The sequence below is a fragment of the Centruroides vittatus genome, unplaced genomic scaffold, assembly GCF_030686945.1.
Source record: "Centruroides vittatus isolate TY-2023 unplaced genomic scaffold, ASM3068694v2 contig_1777, whole genome shotgun sequence".
NCBI classification, from domain to species: Eukaryota; Metazoa; Arthropoda; class Arachnida; order Scorpiones; family Buthidae; genus Centruroides; species Centruroides vittatus.
In genome coordinates, this window is record NW_027121088.1 from 976,180 (window position 1) to 990,178 (window position 13,999).

Sequence of the window (13,999 nt, forward strand, 5' to 3'; positions counted from 1 at the left end):
GATTCCTATCTCTCAGGAAGTATATGAAGAATGGTTGTAATTTATAAAGAATTTATTTTTTTTTAATAAAAAAATACGAAATAACATAATAATTTATATAATCTGAATGATTTTAGCAATCCTGAAAGTTTATAACGTCAATATTCCTCTTGCAATTGCTGATTTACAGCAGCCATGTTGTGCTTTATAACTGCTCACTTCTGAAAAACTTATGCTATAACTTTTAAAATATGGCAATTTTTAGAATATGGCAATTGATTAGAATGTTTTATTTTAACTTATTAAAGCGTATAAAGTCAATAATTCTCTTGTAATTTCTCATTTACGGCTGCTCTTTGCAGCTGTTTGCTTTTTCTCCATGTGATGAGAACTTCTGGAAGAGATTAGTACAAAAGATCAGTTATCAAAAACGCAACTATCAGCAAATTTTTTAAATTTGCATCCTTATTCCGCATCCATTTTAAAAATTAAATATGATTCAGCAATTTGATTAATTATTTAAATATTTAATTGTATTAAATCACAAATAAGAGATGTTTTTTGAATAAATATAAATATTTTTATAATGTTTTAAATTAAAACTAAAAAACAACAAACAAATCTACTTAATAATTTTAATGAATACAATATACAAAAGTTATTAATATTTTATAATGTAAAAAATATAGTAAATACCTTTATTATTAACAACAAAACAATAACACATTTTAATATGAATTAAAGCTCTTAATATTTAATAAAATTGTTATTTTAATTCGTTATAAAATTTTAGTTCGTTATTATTTTACACAAATTTTGAGTCAAATTTGCCTCAAAAATTGGGCAAAATGAGAATTAAGTAAGGTTAAAATTTATATTAATCAGCAATAAGCACATATTTGTTAGGAATTTTCTTATATTATTCTAAAAATTTGAGTTATTTAGAATAATATGTAGCACATTAAACTGGTTTCTTTCTTTTAAGTAAACATTAGATAAGAATAATCAATTAAATTTCCTGTATTTAATCGTTAATTTAAAAGAAATCATCAGTTTACTAACGGCCGTCAATAACTTTCTTTTAAAATTTATTATTAATTTTACTATTATTTGCAATTTTCGAATCGAATATCAAATTTATACATTTACAAACGTCTCAATGGACACTTTAACACACAAAAATCACTCCATTTTTTTTTATACACGAATGTTTAAATTTTGTTTTAATGATGATAAATAAACTGCAAATTCTTAAAATTTTTGAAGTCTTCAAGATTGGTTGTAGAGAAAGGAATTTAAGATCACTTCAACAAAATTCCAATAGAGATAACGTATCAGCCGTAGCAAAATTGTTGAACAAATTTGAAACCCACCGGAAACATTCTAGACAAATTATTTCTGATCGAATTTGATATCTGGGGAAATACTTTTATAATATTTTAATAAATTCGTAATTGATATCTATCCAATTTATTGCAGCTGTTTTTTTCTGTGTTAAACGATATAAATATTTATAAGCTCACACCGTTTGAAACTCATCCCTTGTATTGAAAAATCAATTTTAACTTCTATCGACTCGTGTTTCATGCAAACAGTATCAATCTTAGTCTTTTGTATCTAATGCCTTGAGGTGAAACCTTTATCATCTACTGAAACGTGAGATGATTGCCCTATTTATCATATACCCTATGTTGCCAAACAACACAGTCGTCTCCATCTCTTTCTACTTCAAGCACAGATGCATTTAACACGAGGATCTCAATTTTAATGACCTCATCTCGCGTCGTTTTTCTTCCATTGTAATTTAGAACTTTATAGTCAATTTAATTAACTGGAAGTCACGAATTTAATACAATGTAAAAAAAAAAAAAAAGCTTAGATCTTGTCCTCCGCCTGCTTCTTCTCCATTTTGTTTGATGCTGGATGATAAATGAAGACGTCAGATACTAGAGTCTTAGAATACGCAGAACCACTCCCCGATCTCGAAACTGTAGACGTATTTCTTTCACGAGGGCAGAATAAACGAACGTACGCTTGACGATATTGGCGATTTAGAACGGCGTATATGATGGGGTTAATGCAAGAACTCATCCAAGCCAAGATGGAGGCTAACACGTGAATTACCGGAATCCTGTATTAAAAAATTAACGACTTTTGAGCAATTCAGTAGTGGACACTGTTTTAAAGTTAAAAATTTAATTATAAATATCACCTGAATTTGCTGTCGAACACGTTAACGATCATCAAAGGGAGGAAACAGATCAAAAAGGAAAAGAAAACAATCATCATCAGCTTTGTTAATCGAATTTCATCAGCACGTTGAGAAACTTGATGACAAAGTGGAGCTTGAGTTGGGGTAGTTGGGCTATGCGCTGCGATGTTTTTTCTAGTTTGACGAACCTGAAGAGAGAGAGAAAAATATATATACATTTAAAAACTTTATAAATCTAGGAATATTTATAAACATAATCAAATTTATGTGATTTTCTTACTTTATAGAAGATACACGAATAAGATAGTATGATGACAATGCAAGGAAGAAGAAAGCCAAAAACGAATAAGAACTTTTTGGGAGACTTGCCATCCAATTTAAGAATGGTACACGAAAAAGTTTCTTCGTGAAGACCAAACTGGCCCCAAGTTTTGGTTAATGTCGGGAGCAACATGCTGAAACTAAATAACCAGCAGAATGCAATCATCAGGGTTATGTTTCTTCTGCGATAGATTCTATCATATATTCTATAATGATTGATCAAGATATATCTGGAAAAAAAGTTTAGATATGGTTTAATATTATGAACATGTAACAAATATAACAAAAAAGTTTATTCAGCATAATCGTTATACAGTAGTATGTGAGAAATTGTTTAGAATCGCGGTAACGTGTATCTGAAAGGTGTATAAAACAAACTCGGCAGATTCGTCGTTATCTTACATCAGAGATAATATATTGTGTTTGTTACACGACCGGAAGTCAAACTTCTGTCAAACTTCCGACTGTTTATATCTTTATTAAATAACAGCGGAACAGCTGTTTAATACAGATGTATTAGATTCTCGATTAAAAGAATAACTATATTTTATATTACGTAAACAATTTATAGTAAATATGTATAGATCTATGAAAAATGATTATATGATCTATGCAAATCATTAACATGAAAACATGACTTAACCAAAATGTCTTGTTGAGCAATACAAGTTCCATATTTTGCGGAGCCCTTTGCAAAACAAACATGGGATCCTCTAAGAGTGTTGTGCGAATGAACAGTCCACCATAAAGCTAGTTTTGATGCTAAATATATGAAAAATAAAACTTTTTTGATAGTCTCTACACTAAGTTATATTTAACTGATACTAAATGAACCTGTAAGGTATACTCTTTTGGTATCTTTTATGTAATTAGCGTAACATTGCGAGTTAACCAATACTTTTTCTTCATAGATTATAAGTTACTTGTTTTTTTTAATATTAATGAGAGATTGCAGAGTCCAGGTTCGACTTTTTATATATTTTTAATGTTTTTTTTAACAGATATGATTCGTATAACTAGACGTGGATATATGATACCATATACACTACCTTGTGCGTAAGTTATGAAGCATATAGGGTTGAAAATATGGATTATATTATATGGGCATAAGAATGAAAATGTACATATTTTATTTATACATAATATGTCCTATTCTTTTGATAGCCTATAATATATAACATTTTTCTGGCTATACAATATCTACATAGTCTGCATTTTATAGATTATAGAGCCAGATTTATACACAAGATAAATAAGATTCAGCTTAAGCCTGCAGCTTAGGTCCTCAATAGTTTTGAATCTGATATTTCTTGTACATAATATTTGACTAACGTGGTTATATAACTTTAGAATTGTGAGTTAAATATAAGATAGCTTTGATATTTTATTAATCTTAAAAAAAAAAATGTTTAAAAACTAAAGCAGGTGTATCATCTACGTATTGCATACTGTATGTACATTTCCTTTCATTGCTTCTTCTGATAACAGATTGCTCTTGGAAAAGATCGCAATCAATAATTTCCCGGATTTAATTTATCTTAAATCAATCTTTCGTGACATAATTTGCTGTTACCATCCTGTCGAACTTAATTAAAATTCCAAAAAAACTAATATATATATATTTATTCAAATTACTTTTCACTTACCTATTTATTGTAATGGCCGTCATGGACATCAAAGAAACAGCAACGTTGCCATAGAAGAAGAATGGAAAAAGGGTGCACATAGTTTCACCCAAGAGCCAACTTTGATGAATGTAACGTGAAGCTGTAAGAGGCAAATTAAAGGTACAAAAGAGAAGATCGGCAGTGCATAAACTGACGACGAAAGCCGTTGTGGCATTTCTCAATTTGGCACATCTACAAAGGGCAAGAATTGTTAAGAGATTGCCTAAAATTCCAAAAATGATAAACAAAACTGCACATATCGCTGCGAAAATCGAAGCTCCTTTAGGATAAATGATTATTCGTTGTTCCTTTATATCTAAATCGATATCTTGTATAGGGTGGATTATATCTATAGTTTGATTGGTGAAGTTCCAATCGGTTCCAGGTAGAATGGACATGTTCGATGCTAGTTCCATTGTCAATTTCCTGTTTAAATGAAAAAAAGTTAAATAAATTATGCTATAAATATAAAATAAATCATTTTTTTTACATATTTATATAAATAAAATTCCTCTTTAAACCGCGTTAAACGATGATAATTTGAGTATAAACATATCTAAAGAGCATGAATCATTTTGATAAAGAACCTTTGGGACTTAGAGAAGCGTAAATTCAAAGAGAGCGTTCTCTCTTACCAGGAGGATGACTCTAAAAAATTTTGTTTACAAAAAATTCTATCCAAAAAAAACAATTTAAAACATTCCACGGAAGATCTCTTACGATACGTCGAGTCATTCCAACTGATATTTTTAAAAATAAATAGCTTTTTAGTAGCGTAAATAAAGTTTCTGTCGATGGTCTGTAATTAAATATGAAAACCGGTTATAAAAGTAAATTAAATGTAAAAATATTCTTTCTAAACTTGTTTATAAATGAACTAATTAACAAGTTTTATGTAATTATGACGCGATTTTGCGTTATGATTATTTAGTAAATTAGTAAACTTAATTTGAATTAGTCACGCATTAATTTATTAGAATTAAGTAGGCAAAGGGGAAAAATAGAAGAAAATAAATGGGAGAATAACGGTTTTCTGGTGAAGATTTTGGATTTTTTTAAAATGTGAATTGCATAAATTGAGTTTTTAAATAATAAATAAATATTTTAATCTTTATTCCATTATTACACATAGTTCGTGATATTAATTATATGGTTAAGAAAAGATAGGTAGTAAATGTAGTGTAGTCAAGTAGGTAATGAGCAGTCAATATGTGGTCAAAGAATGGGAAGTAAATGTACAACTGTAAATATACAGTATAGCCAAGAAACGCTAATAAATACATAATTCAGAAGGAAATGGCAGTAAATATATGTGCAAATAGAGAATAGGTAGTAAAGAAACAAGTGACAAAATTACATTCATCAAAATTTTAATCATTACAGTACTTCTATTATCAGTTGAGTAACGTAAATGGTAATGACAGTTTTATGCGTAAACACAAACACGTATACACATGTTGGTAGTTTATTTATTTTGAGATATTATTCACGTAGCATTGCGATAAAGAAAACGTGCAAAGTACAAAATACTTGGAGAGGCGGCAACAGAAAAGTTTGACAGTGTTTATAAGAAATTAAAGAAATTTCCGGGAATATGACTTGAGAAACTCAAGCCGACATTGGTCTCGTGTACCGGAACTCCGCCATCTGGTCAACGAACATCTGAAAGTATATATTATCTTCATTCTGTTTATCCCCGTCGTTCCCAACATAAAGTACATAAAGAGATGAATACACGAGCTAAAGACGAATAAAAATAATTATTTCGTAGATAATTCTAATGTTTAGTTTTAACGAACTCCCTCGAAATGTCCTTGACCCGTCCTACTGGTGTCAGAGGTACAATGTGGGATGCTCCATTCAACCCAATGGAAATTATGATCTATGACACATAAAATGTATATAATTATCTACGATACACATCTTATATTTTATAGAAATGCGCAATTTAATATTTTATAAATTTAATTTACACTATTCTGCGCTTCGGAGCTGTGAAAGGTTGTTAGAAAATTACTATTTAAATGAGAAGTAATTATGTTATTTATGGATTTAGAAGTGAGATAAGTACTGAGAAAATTACAAACATAAAAAATTAATACCCGTAATGAGATAAGGTAAAAGAATAAGCATTGTTATTGTTGTATGTTCCTCCTCTCCATTTGCTTCAACACTCGTAATTAAGTAAACTATTGTCTACTTATCAGTATAAGATAATTATCTGAGGCGTTGACGCATCTTCGTAACCTTGACATTCGCATGATGGTTTAGAAACTAGATTTATATAAGAATAGAGAATGATTGCCTCATCAGATGGCTCATCAGATAAGAGATTATCAATTGTAACCACATGCTTATTAAGCACTATCCATTCCAGCATATGGTTTAATTTCTCTTAACCCTCATATATAACGTTTAAAGTTATATAAATTAAGGTTTTAATACTCTTTTAATATATTATTTTTGTTTATTTTTCAGCCTCAACACCATTGGATAAACCTTTAAACTTTTAGAGAAGTGTAATAATCCAATTGTTTAATGCTGGAAAAACCTTTTTACTTAAAAATAAACATAAATTAATTTTAATGGTTATTTTAAAACTTAATTTTTTCAGCCATTAAACTACATTATAAACTACACTTATCCAATAGTTTTGAATAAACCACTAGAGAAGTATGACTTGTCTGATGGTTAAATGAATGAAAAAAAACAGCAGTTAATATATAATAAATTCATAAAATATATATTAGAATAATTTAGCATATTTCATAATGAAAACTTTGACTCACTAAATTATAATAGCAGAAATCATTGCAATCAATTACTTGGTGAGGAATCTTAATGATATCCTTTGAACTCTGTCAGACTTTTAGTTTAATTAATCATAGAAGAAGTATGTCAGAATGAAAATATTACTTTAAAAAATATAAAAATAATTAATTTAACGCTTTAATTAATTTTATAAAATATAAGCGTTATAAAACTATAACAATATAAAATATTTAAACTAACTTGACGTTTATTTTAAAAAATTAGTTTAAAAATTTGGAAATTATTTTAAAGGAGTAAATTTTTTTTAAATAATTAGACCATTAATTTACAAAATTTTAAAGTTTACGAGCAATTTAAAAGTTCTTTTTTTACGACTTTTCTATTTTCAAAGTATAATTTTCAAAGGAGGTCACTCGTTAAAGTTGAAATTTCTCTATTGAAATAATTTAAAAACAATAGAGTTTTAAAATATATTATAAAATATTTAGCTTAATAAAGTAGTTTACTCATTATATTAAACCTATATTCAATAATGGATAGATTTATGAGTCAAAGTTTATCAACCTTTCATTGTAAGAACCATAAATGGAAATGAAGACAAGCAAAGCGAATCAGCGTTAAGAATTAAAAAGAAAAAATATATATATGTGGTCAAAACATGAGTAAATCCATTGATTATGGCAAATAATACCATAAAATATTCTTAAAGTAAATAGTTGAATTGTAAATTGTGTTTAAGTGTTATACGTAGTCACATAAATAAGATTAAAGTATCACTAGATCAAGGACATTCTAATAACTGATTTCGCCGTTTAAATCAATGCAAATTAAATGTTGTCTTAGAAAGTAATTATTGTTTACTGATTTTGAATAAGGATATCTTTGTAATATGTTTTTTCCAGTGTTATATTTCACTCTAACAATACTTATTTTAATAACTCAAGTACATTCTAATGTCAAGTAGTATTGCCAATATTCTAATGTTCCTTTTGATTTAAAAGGTTTATTCTTTTGAACTAAAAGGTAGAGACGTTATGCCCTTTTTTTTAAATGCAGATATATTCAGGTGTTCTTTAATTTTACAGATAGTCCGCCGTCGTGTAACTGCAGAGCATTCTGATGTCCCTTTTGAAGTGCGAGAACACACGGCTTGCATCATAACATATCATTTGTCAAATAGGTATAACAGGTGAAAGCTAATATATCTTTTGATAAAAATTCATTTTAGATTTATGTTAGACACTTCTTTTGGGGGGATTTAGATACAGAGATAAAGTTTACGAGAGAAAGATTTCCTTTCAAAATCAAACTGTAATCGAATTGTAAGTAATTAATCAATTTTGACTGTTTGATTAATGGGTTAATGTAACTAGATGAGGTGAGAAAAATTATCGGAATTTTCCTTAAGAAATGCAATTAAAATAGAGAAATGAGATCATAAATTTTAATATTAGTAATTTTTAAATTTGCTTTTTTCGATAATCGTTTTATTATGATAAATGTCTGGAAATTGCGATTAAATTTATGAGATCCGGACATCGATTTGGATCATTTTTTAACTTTATTACATCAAAAGATTTTTTATTATCGAATATAAAAATATTTATTTGAATATTCTAAATAATAATATCCAATAAATAATCTTGGAAGTCAATATTTTTGCCTCTTATAATCTATCTGATCTCGTTTATCATCAAGTGATAAGCGAGTGATGGTTTATAAGTAAATACGAAGAAAAATATAAAGAAATTTATTCACCAATAAATTATTGAAATACGTAAAAATTTACATTTTATTTTAATTTAAAAATTTAATTATTATTTTATATAATTTTTTTTTCTACAAGGAAATGCTCCTGCTGTTTTTTGCATCCTGTTTAGTACATTTTTATAGTTGTAACTGTAATAATAGATTATAGGCTATAAAATTTGGAGAGATGAATTTTTATTGATTTATATTCATTATGTGTTAATTTAATTACCAATTTCTCAGCCTAAGATACTTAATTAGAACAAGAACTTAATTAAGAGGTGAGCATCATCATTGACATCAATATTTAACGACAATAAAATATTATTTGATACTTCTTACTTGTCTTTTTATCATGTTTACTTCAAATGGGTATATTTAACATTTAAAATGGGTAATTTAAGGATTTCGAACATAATTTGTGCTATAAATTAGCATTTTTAGACAGAATAATGTCAGAATTGCCATTAGTAAGAAAATGTAGCAGTTTAGCTTACTGATATGCCTTAAATTAAAATGGCATCAGAATAGCCAAAATAATAATATAAATTAAGTTCAGATTACAAAGGTAAGACGTTAAGAACACTTACCTTTAGATACAAAAGGGTGCATTGTTTGATAAACTATAAATTTGTAACATGAATTGTGCATTGTGTTCATCTACCAAATGCCTCATCCTTTAATTATATGAAGATAATTAACAGAGCAAAGACCTTAGTGAAACCTTACTCTGATATATTAATCTATTCATAATTAATCTTCTAAAGAAAAAAGAAAAAAAAACATAAATTTACTTGAGCATATTAATAATAGTACTTTTTTAACAGTAGAAATGTATTGAAAACTATTTAAATTTTCTAAAATTTGCATATTTTATTGTAATAAATTTTATTTGCATTTAACGTAGCTAAAATTCTTGGAATAAGACATTTTTTATCAGTAAAAAATATAGTTGAATTATTAAGAAATATTTTCCTTTGATAAAGGAAGTTGGAAATTTGTTGTCATTCGTGAAATTTTATTTAAAAGAAATGAAAATATAGAAGTAAATTAACTCAAAATGTTTTAGAAGTTGCAAAAATTGACAGCAATTGATTTATTTTACAGTCATAGTGATAAATTGTTGAAGAAGTAACCTTTGTCATTTGCTTCATGCCTTTCTCATGAGAGCTTTTTTAAAAAAATTTATGTGAAAATTATCTTCAAATTCTATCCTTCTGACTCATAAATGTGTATAGAAGCCACAAAAATCTTTTCCTATACAACTACGCTTTAGTAAATACAGTTGTGCAGGAGGGAGGTTTTTGATCTCTCTATTGGTAATGCCTTACTTTCTCGTTAGATTTTTAAGTTTATTTTTTCAAATTTATGTAGAAATTATCTTTTAATTTTAACTCATAACTGAGACATAGAAGAACAAAAAAAAAAAACTCATTTCATTCCTATAAACTGTATTTCTATTAAGTATAGTTGTAAAAGAGAGGGAAGTTTTTATCTCCTGCATACATTCATCAGTATACCAATAGATAAAATTCAAGAAATAATTAAAAAGAATAAGATGTTAATGATCATCCTGCTGATTTGATAAGAGTTTTTTTAAACGTAATCAGTAGAATATAAGTTATCAAATATCAGTATTTAATGACTTTGAATAGTTTTTTTTGAAAAAAAGGAAACACCATCTATAATTATCAATATATTTTTTATTCTTAAATTTGTTGAATAATCAAATTAGTAGTTTGCAGATGATGTGCCAAACCCAAAATTCCAAAGTCTTCAGATTAGCAAACGAAGGGTCCAATTAGCATAATCCAAAACATCCTTTCGTTAGAGTGATTTTTTAGACCTTATCAAAACAAACTAATTTGCATTTAAATCATTAGTGTTTTAAATATTTTCACTTTGATATTGATGTTTTTTGGATAATTTATGTCTAAATGACTTCTAAGTCTTTAATTTTTGCAGATTTTTACGAAGTTTTGCTATAAAAATATGCATTTTTAAGCACACTCGGAATCATCGTAAGCATCAATTAGCTTTTTTTTATAATTTAAAAAAATCTTTTCGAAAAGACTTTTTTAGAAGATTATTCCAACATTTAACACATTTAATTCATATTTATAACGGAGCAAACAGATGAAAAATAGCCTTGACACCGCCTTTAATACGAAACCTGAAGTGATAATAGCATTCTAAAAATACACTTCGTGCATTAATTAGCATCAACAACTTGTACACGTTTTTTTGCTATTTTCAATCTGATCTGTCATTTATCTTTTCTCGGTCGATAAATGCTAAGATTTTCTTTTTTAATTTATGACATTTTGAAATTTTTATGTCATCCTCAGCCTTCTTAAACAGAACTGAAACATTATATTTTCTAACGCTTAGTTGACACAAGAGGAATAAAAGGCATAAATTCGAGATGACATATAAAGAAAAAAATGGCCATTTCTGCTTAATTTATCAACAAAAGTATCTTATTTACTAAAAATAATTTTTAATTTATTGATCTCTTTAAATTCAATAGGGATTAGGAGGTGGGGAAGAGAGTTTTTTTTAAAGAAAACTTAACTTTTTATTATAGATTTTAAGCTAAAATCGATTTTTTTAAATTAATTTTCAATTTCTGTATGCGTTAATCTGTGTAAATTACTTGGAGTTTTAGATGCAATCTTTATGCAAATGAGTAATTGACACGTTGCAGTCAAATTCCTAGATATTTTGATCAAATTTATAATGTTTTATTTTATTTTTTGGGGGGAAATTTGCATGTTTTATTTTACAAAAAAAACAATTTCTAATTGTTTAGATTTTAAAATAATTTTTTCACATTTACAGTTTAATTTCTCATCGTAACGCAATCGCTGCTCATTTGCATTAAAATCACACTTAATTTACTTAATTAACGTGTATGGAAGCTGAAAATATTGTAAAAAAAAAAAAAAAAAAAAAAAAAAAAAAAATTTATAAACTTCTGTATACATTTAATGCAAATAAGGGAATTCTCTTTAGATGCGATGCTGTGAGTTTGTATTCAAATTAACCAAAGCACTAGCATGAGAAATTAAATTAAAATACGGAAAACTTAACTTAAAACCAGAAAAAAAATGTATAGATTTTTGGAAAATATAAAATTAAGAGATGGTTCTCTAGAAAATTTCCAACATTTTATACACATTCATTTAGCTAAAGTAGATCTTTTATTGTATTTAATGAGTTTTTTTTATGCGAGAGAGTACTTGGCGCGCTGCCACGAGGTTCCGTAATCCCAATTTTTCATCATATTCCTGATCATTTGTAACTTTAATCCTTGTTAAATTATTTGTAAATGTGTACACAAAGTTTTTTATTCTTGTTACTTTTCAAGTTGTAACAATTTTATGGGGATTCTTCGCCTCCTAATGAGACACCAAGCAACAATGCAGCCAACGCCTAGTAGACGCCTCTAGAGAAATGAAAAACGAGCACAAGTGGATGCTAAATGATTTCCAAAAAAATCCATAAGTTTTTTGAGGAAAAAAAATATATATATATATTCCATAATTTAAAATAAAACTACGTTTATTTATGTAGTTGTAAATATAATACAAAAATAAATGCTATTTCATTTCTCAGATTACAAATTAAATATTTAAAATACCTAAACAATTATGTTGCAAAATTTCATTAAAAATGTGCTAAATAATAATAAATAGACAAATTTTTATTCAGAAATAAAATATTTGAGTGAAAGAACATATTCAAATGATGATTAGATAAAAATTCATCTATTTTATTTCGTAGAAACACGTAAATTCAACGCTTACACGTACAAACATTCGAGTTTTTTTGTATACCAATCGCGAGTTTTTTGCGTGTAACATGACAAACAAACATACGTTCGATGAGAATGGAATTATTAATTCTCACCGAAACGTGTGTTTGTCCGTCAGTTGCCTACCTATTTATCTTCTTCAATATCAACAAATGCACATCTACCGTTAGAAATACAATTAAAACAACTAATAAAAATTTAGAATTATAAATTAAATTAATTAAAATAATCAATAATTAAAAATAAAAACCAATTTATAGTATTTTTTCTGTGTTATTACTTTCATTTTTTTTTTTTAAATGATTTAGCTTGCAAACCGATGACTTGATTCATTGATTTCTTAACTTGCAAATCATTTGTAGAAGTACTTACACGAGCAAGTAAATTAGCCTTTTTTTAAAATAATATCATCAAAAAAATTAAATTTTTTGATTGAATCAAGGAAATTAAATAAAATCGATCCTTAAACTACTCCAAAAAAACTCATAAGTTAAAGTTTTACTTACGTATTATTAAGTTAAATTACTACAGACTCGATGGCACCTATATAATTTAATCTTTGTTAAAGTGTTGCGCTATCGGAAATCAACGTTACGTTTATATAAAAAAACAAAGGAAAGGGAAGTGAATATATATATATATATATATATATATATATATATATATATAATGAAAACTTACCTTAATCAATTCCAAGATATCGCAGGAAATACAGGTTCCTTCCTCCTTTCTTTTAATTCGCGTAACGCAATTCGTGAATTTGTAAAGCTTATAGAACGGTTAAAATGTTACTGCTGCGTAACAATGACCTCTTAACGAGTTAAGATTCTATCAGGAGTAACAACAAGAGGTTGAGTTAACAACAGGTTGTTAGTTGAATCTAAGCAGCGTGACTAACGTTGCAAACGTCGAAAGAAGAGCGAGGACAAGTTGGTCTTTTTTGAAAGATTTTTCGACTCAATCTCCAATTTCATCCGCACCACACACACACACATCAAACGCACTACACACTACGTTCAAAATTTCACCCCTAGTTGCTTACTGCTTTTCATCTTCTTCCTCTTTCTACTGTATGAAAATTGACGCTCCTGTTTTTTCTATTTTCTAATTACAGATACGAAGATCTTCCAAAAACCTCTTCTTCTTCTAGATTTTTTTAAAAGATTTTTTTAAGGTCGTTGGATATAATTTTTATATATATATTTTAAAATAACTCCCGCACGATATTCTTAGAAAATGATTCAACAGGTTTTAAACTCGGGGATGGAATAAACACGGTTGAGAGGAGACTGCTATCGTCCCCGTACTCGTGTTTTTGGAAGATCGATTCACTCAGTAACTGCACGTGGAGTGTTTGATTCAGCCAATGGCAGACAAGTAAACTTTATAAGCAGGGATATGAGCAACTTCCTCATTTCTTTCAAAGCATTTTGAATTGGTGCTGCTGTGTCAAGTTCAGTGATTGAAACCCTCATTTTGGAG

General features: G+C 27.6%; 1 protein-coding gene across 4 annotated transcripts; it reads right to left on the minus strand.

Annotated features, from left to right (window-relative positions):
- Positions 1-1,017: 1,017 nt before the first annotated feature.
- LOC136969373 (protein trapped in endoderm-1-like) lies at positions 1,018-13,999 on the minus strand. 4 transcript variants are annotated; one of them, XM_067263510.1, is made up of 5 exons: positions 13,199-13,999; positions 4,159-4,605; positions 2,472-2,742; positions 2,192-2,379; positions 1,018-2,110 (listed from the first exon to the last, which is right to left on the minus strand). In XM_067263510.1, exons 2-5 carry the CDS (start codon positions 4,593-4,595, stop codon positions 1,855-1,857), a joined length of 1,152 nt encoding a protein of 383 aa, XP_067119611.1. In that variant the 5' UTR covers positions 4,596-4,605; positions 13,199-13,999; the 3' UTR covers positions 1,018-1,854. The 4 variants fall into 4 exon arrangements, with proteins under 4 accessions (XP_067119611.1, XP_067119613.1, XP_067119612.1 ...); XM_067263512.1 differs by lacking the exon at positions 13,199-13,999 and adding an exon at positions 13,024-13,127; XM_067263511.1 differs by lacking the exon at positions 13,199-13,999 and adding an exon at positions 4,767-5,009.

Excerpts from the sequence above, each read along its gene's own strand:
- LOC136969373 (XM_067263510.1), bottom strand. The coding sequence starts at position 4,595 with ATGGAACTAGCATCGAACATGTCCATTCTACCTGGAACCGATTGGAAC. Across the intron at positions 2,743-4,158 it reads ACGGCCATTACAATAAATAG|ATATATCTTGATCAATCATT; the intron begins GTAAGTGAAAAG and ends CTTTTTTTCCAG. Across the intron at positions 2,111-2,191 it reads GTGTTCGACAGCAAATTCAG|GATTCCGGTAATTCACGTGT; the intron begins GTGATATTTATA and ends TTTTTAATACAG.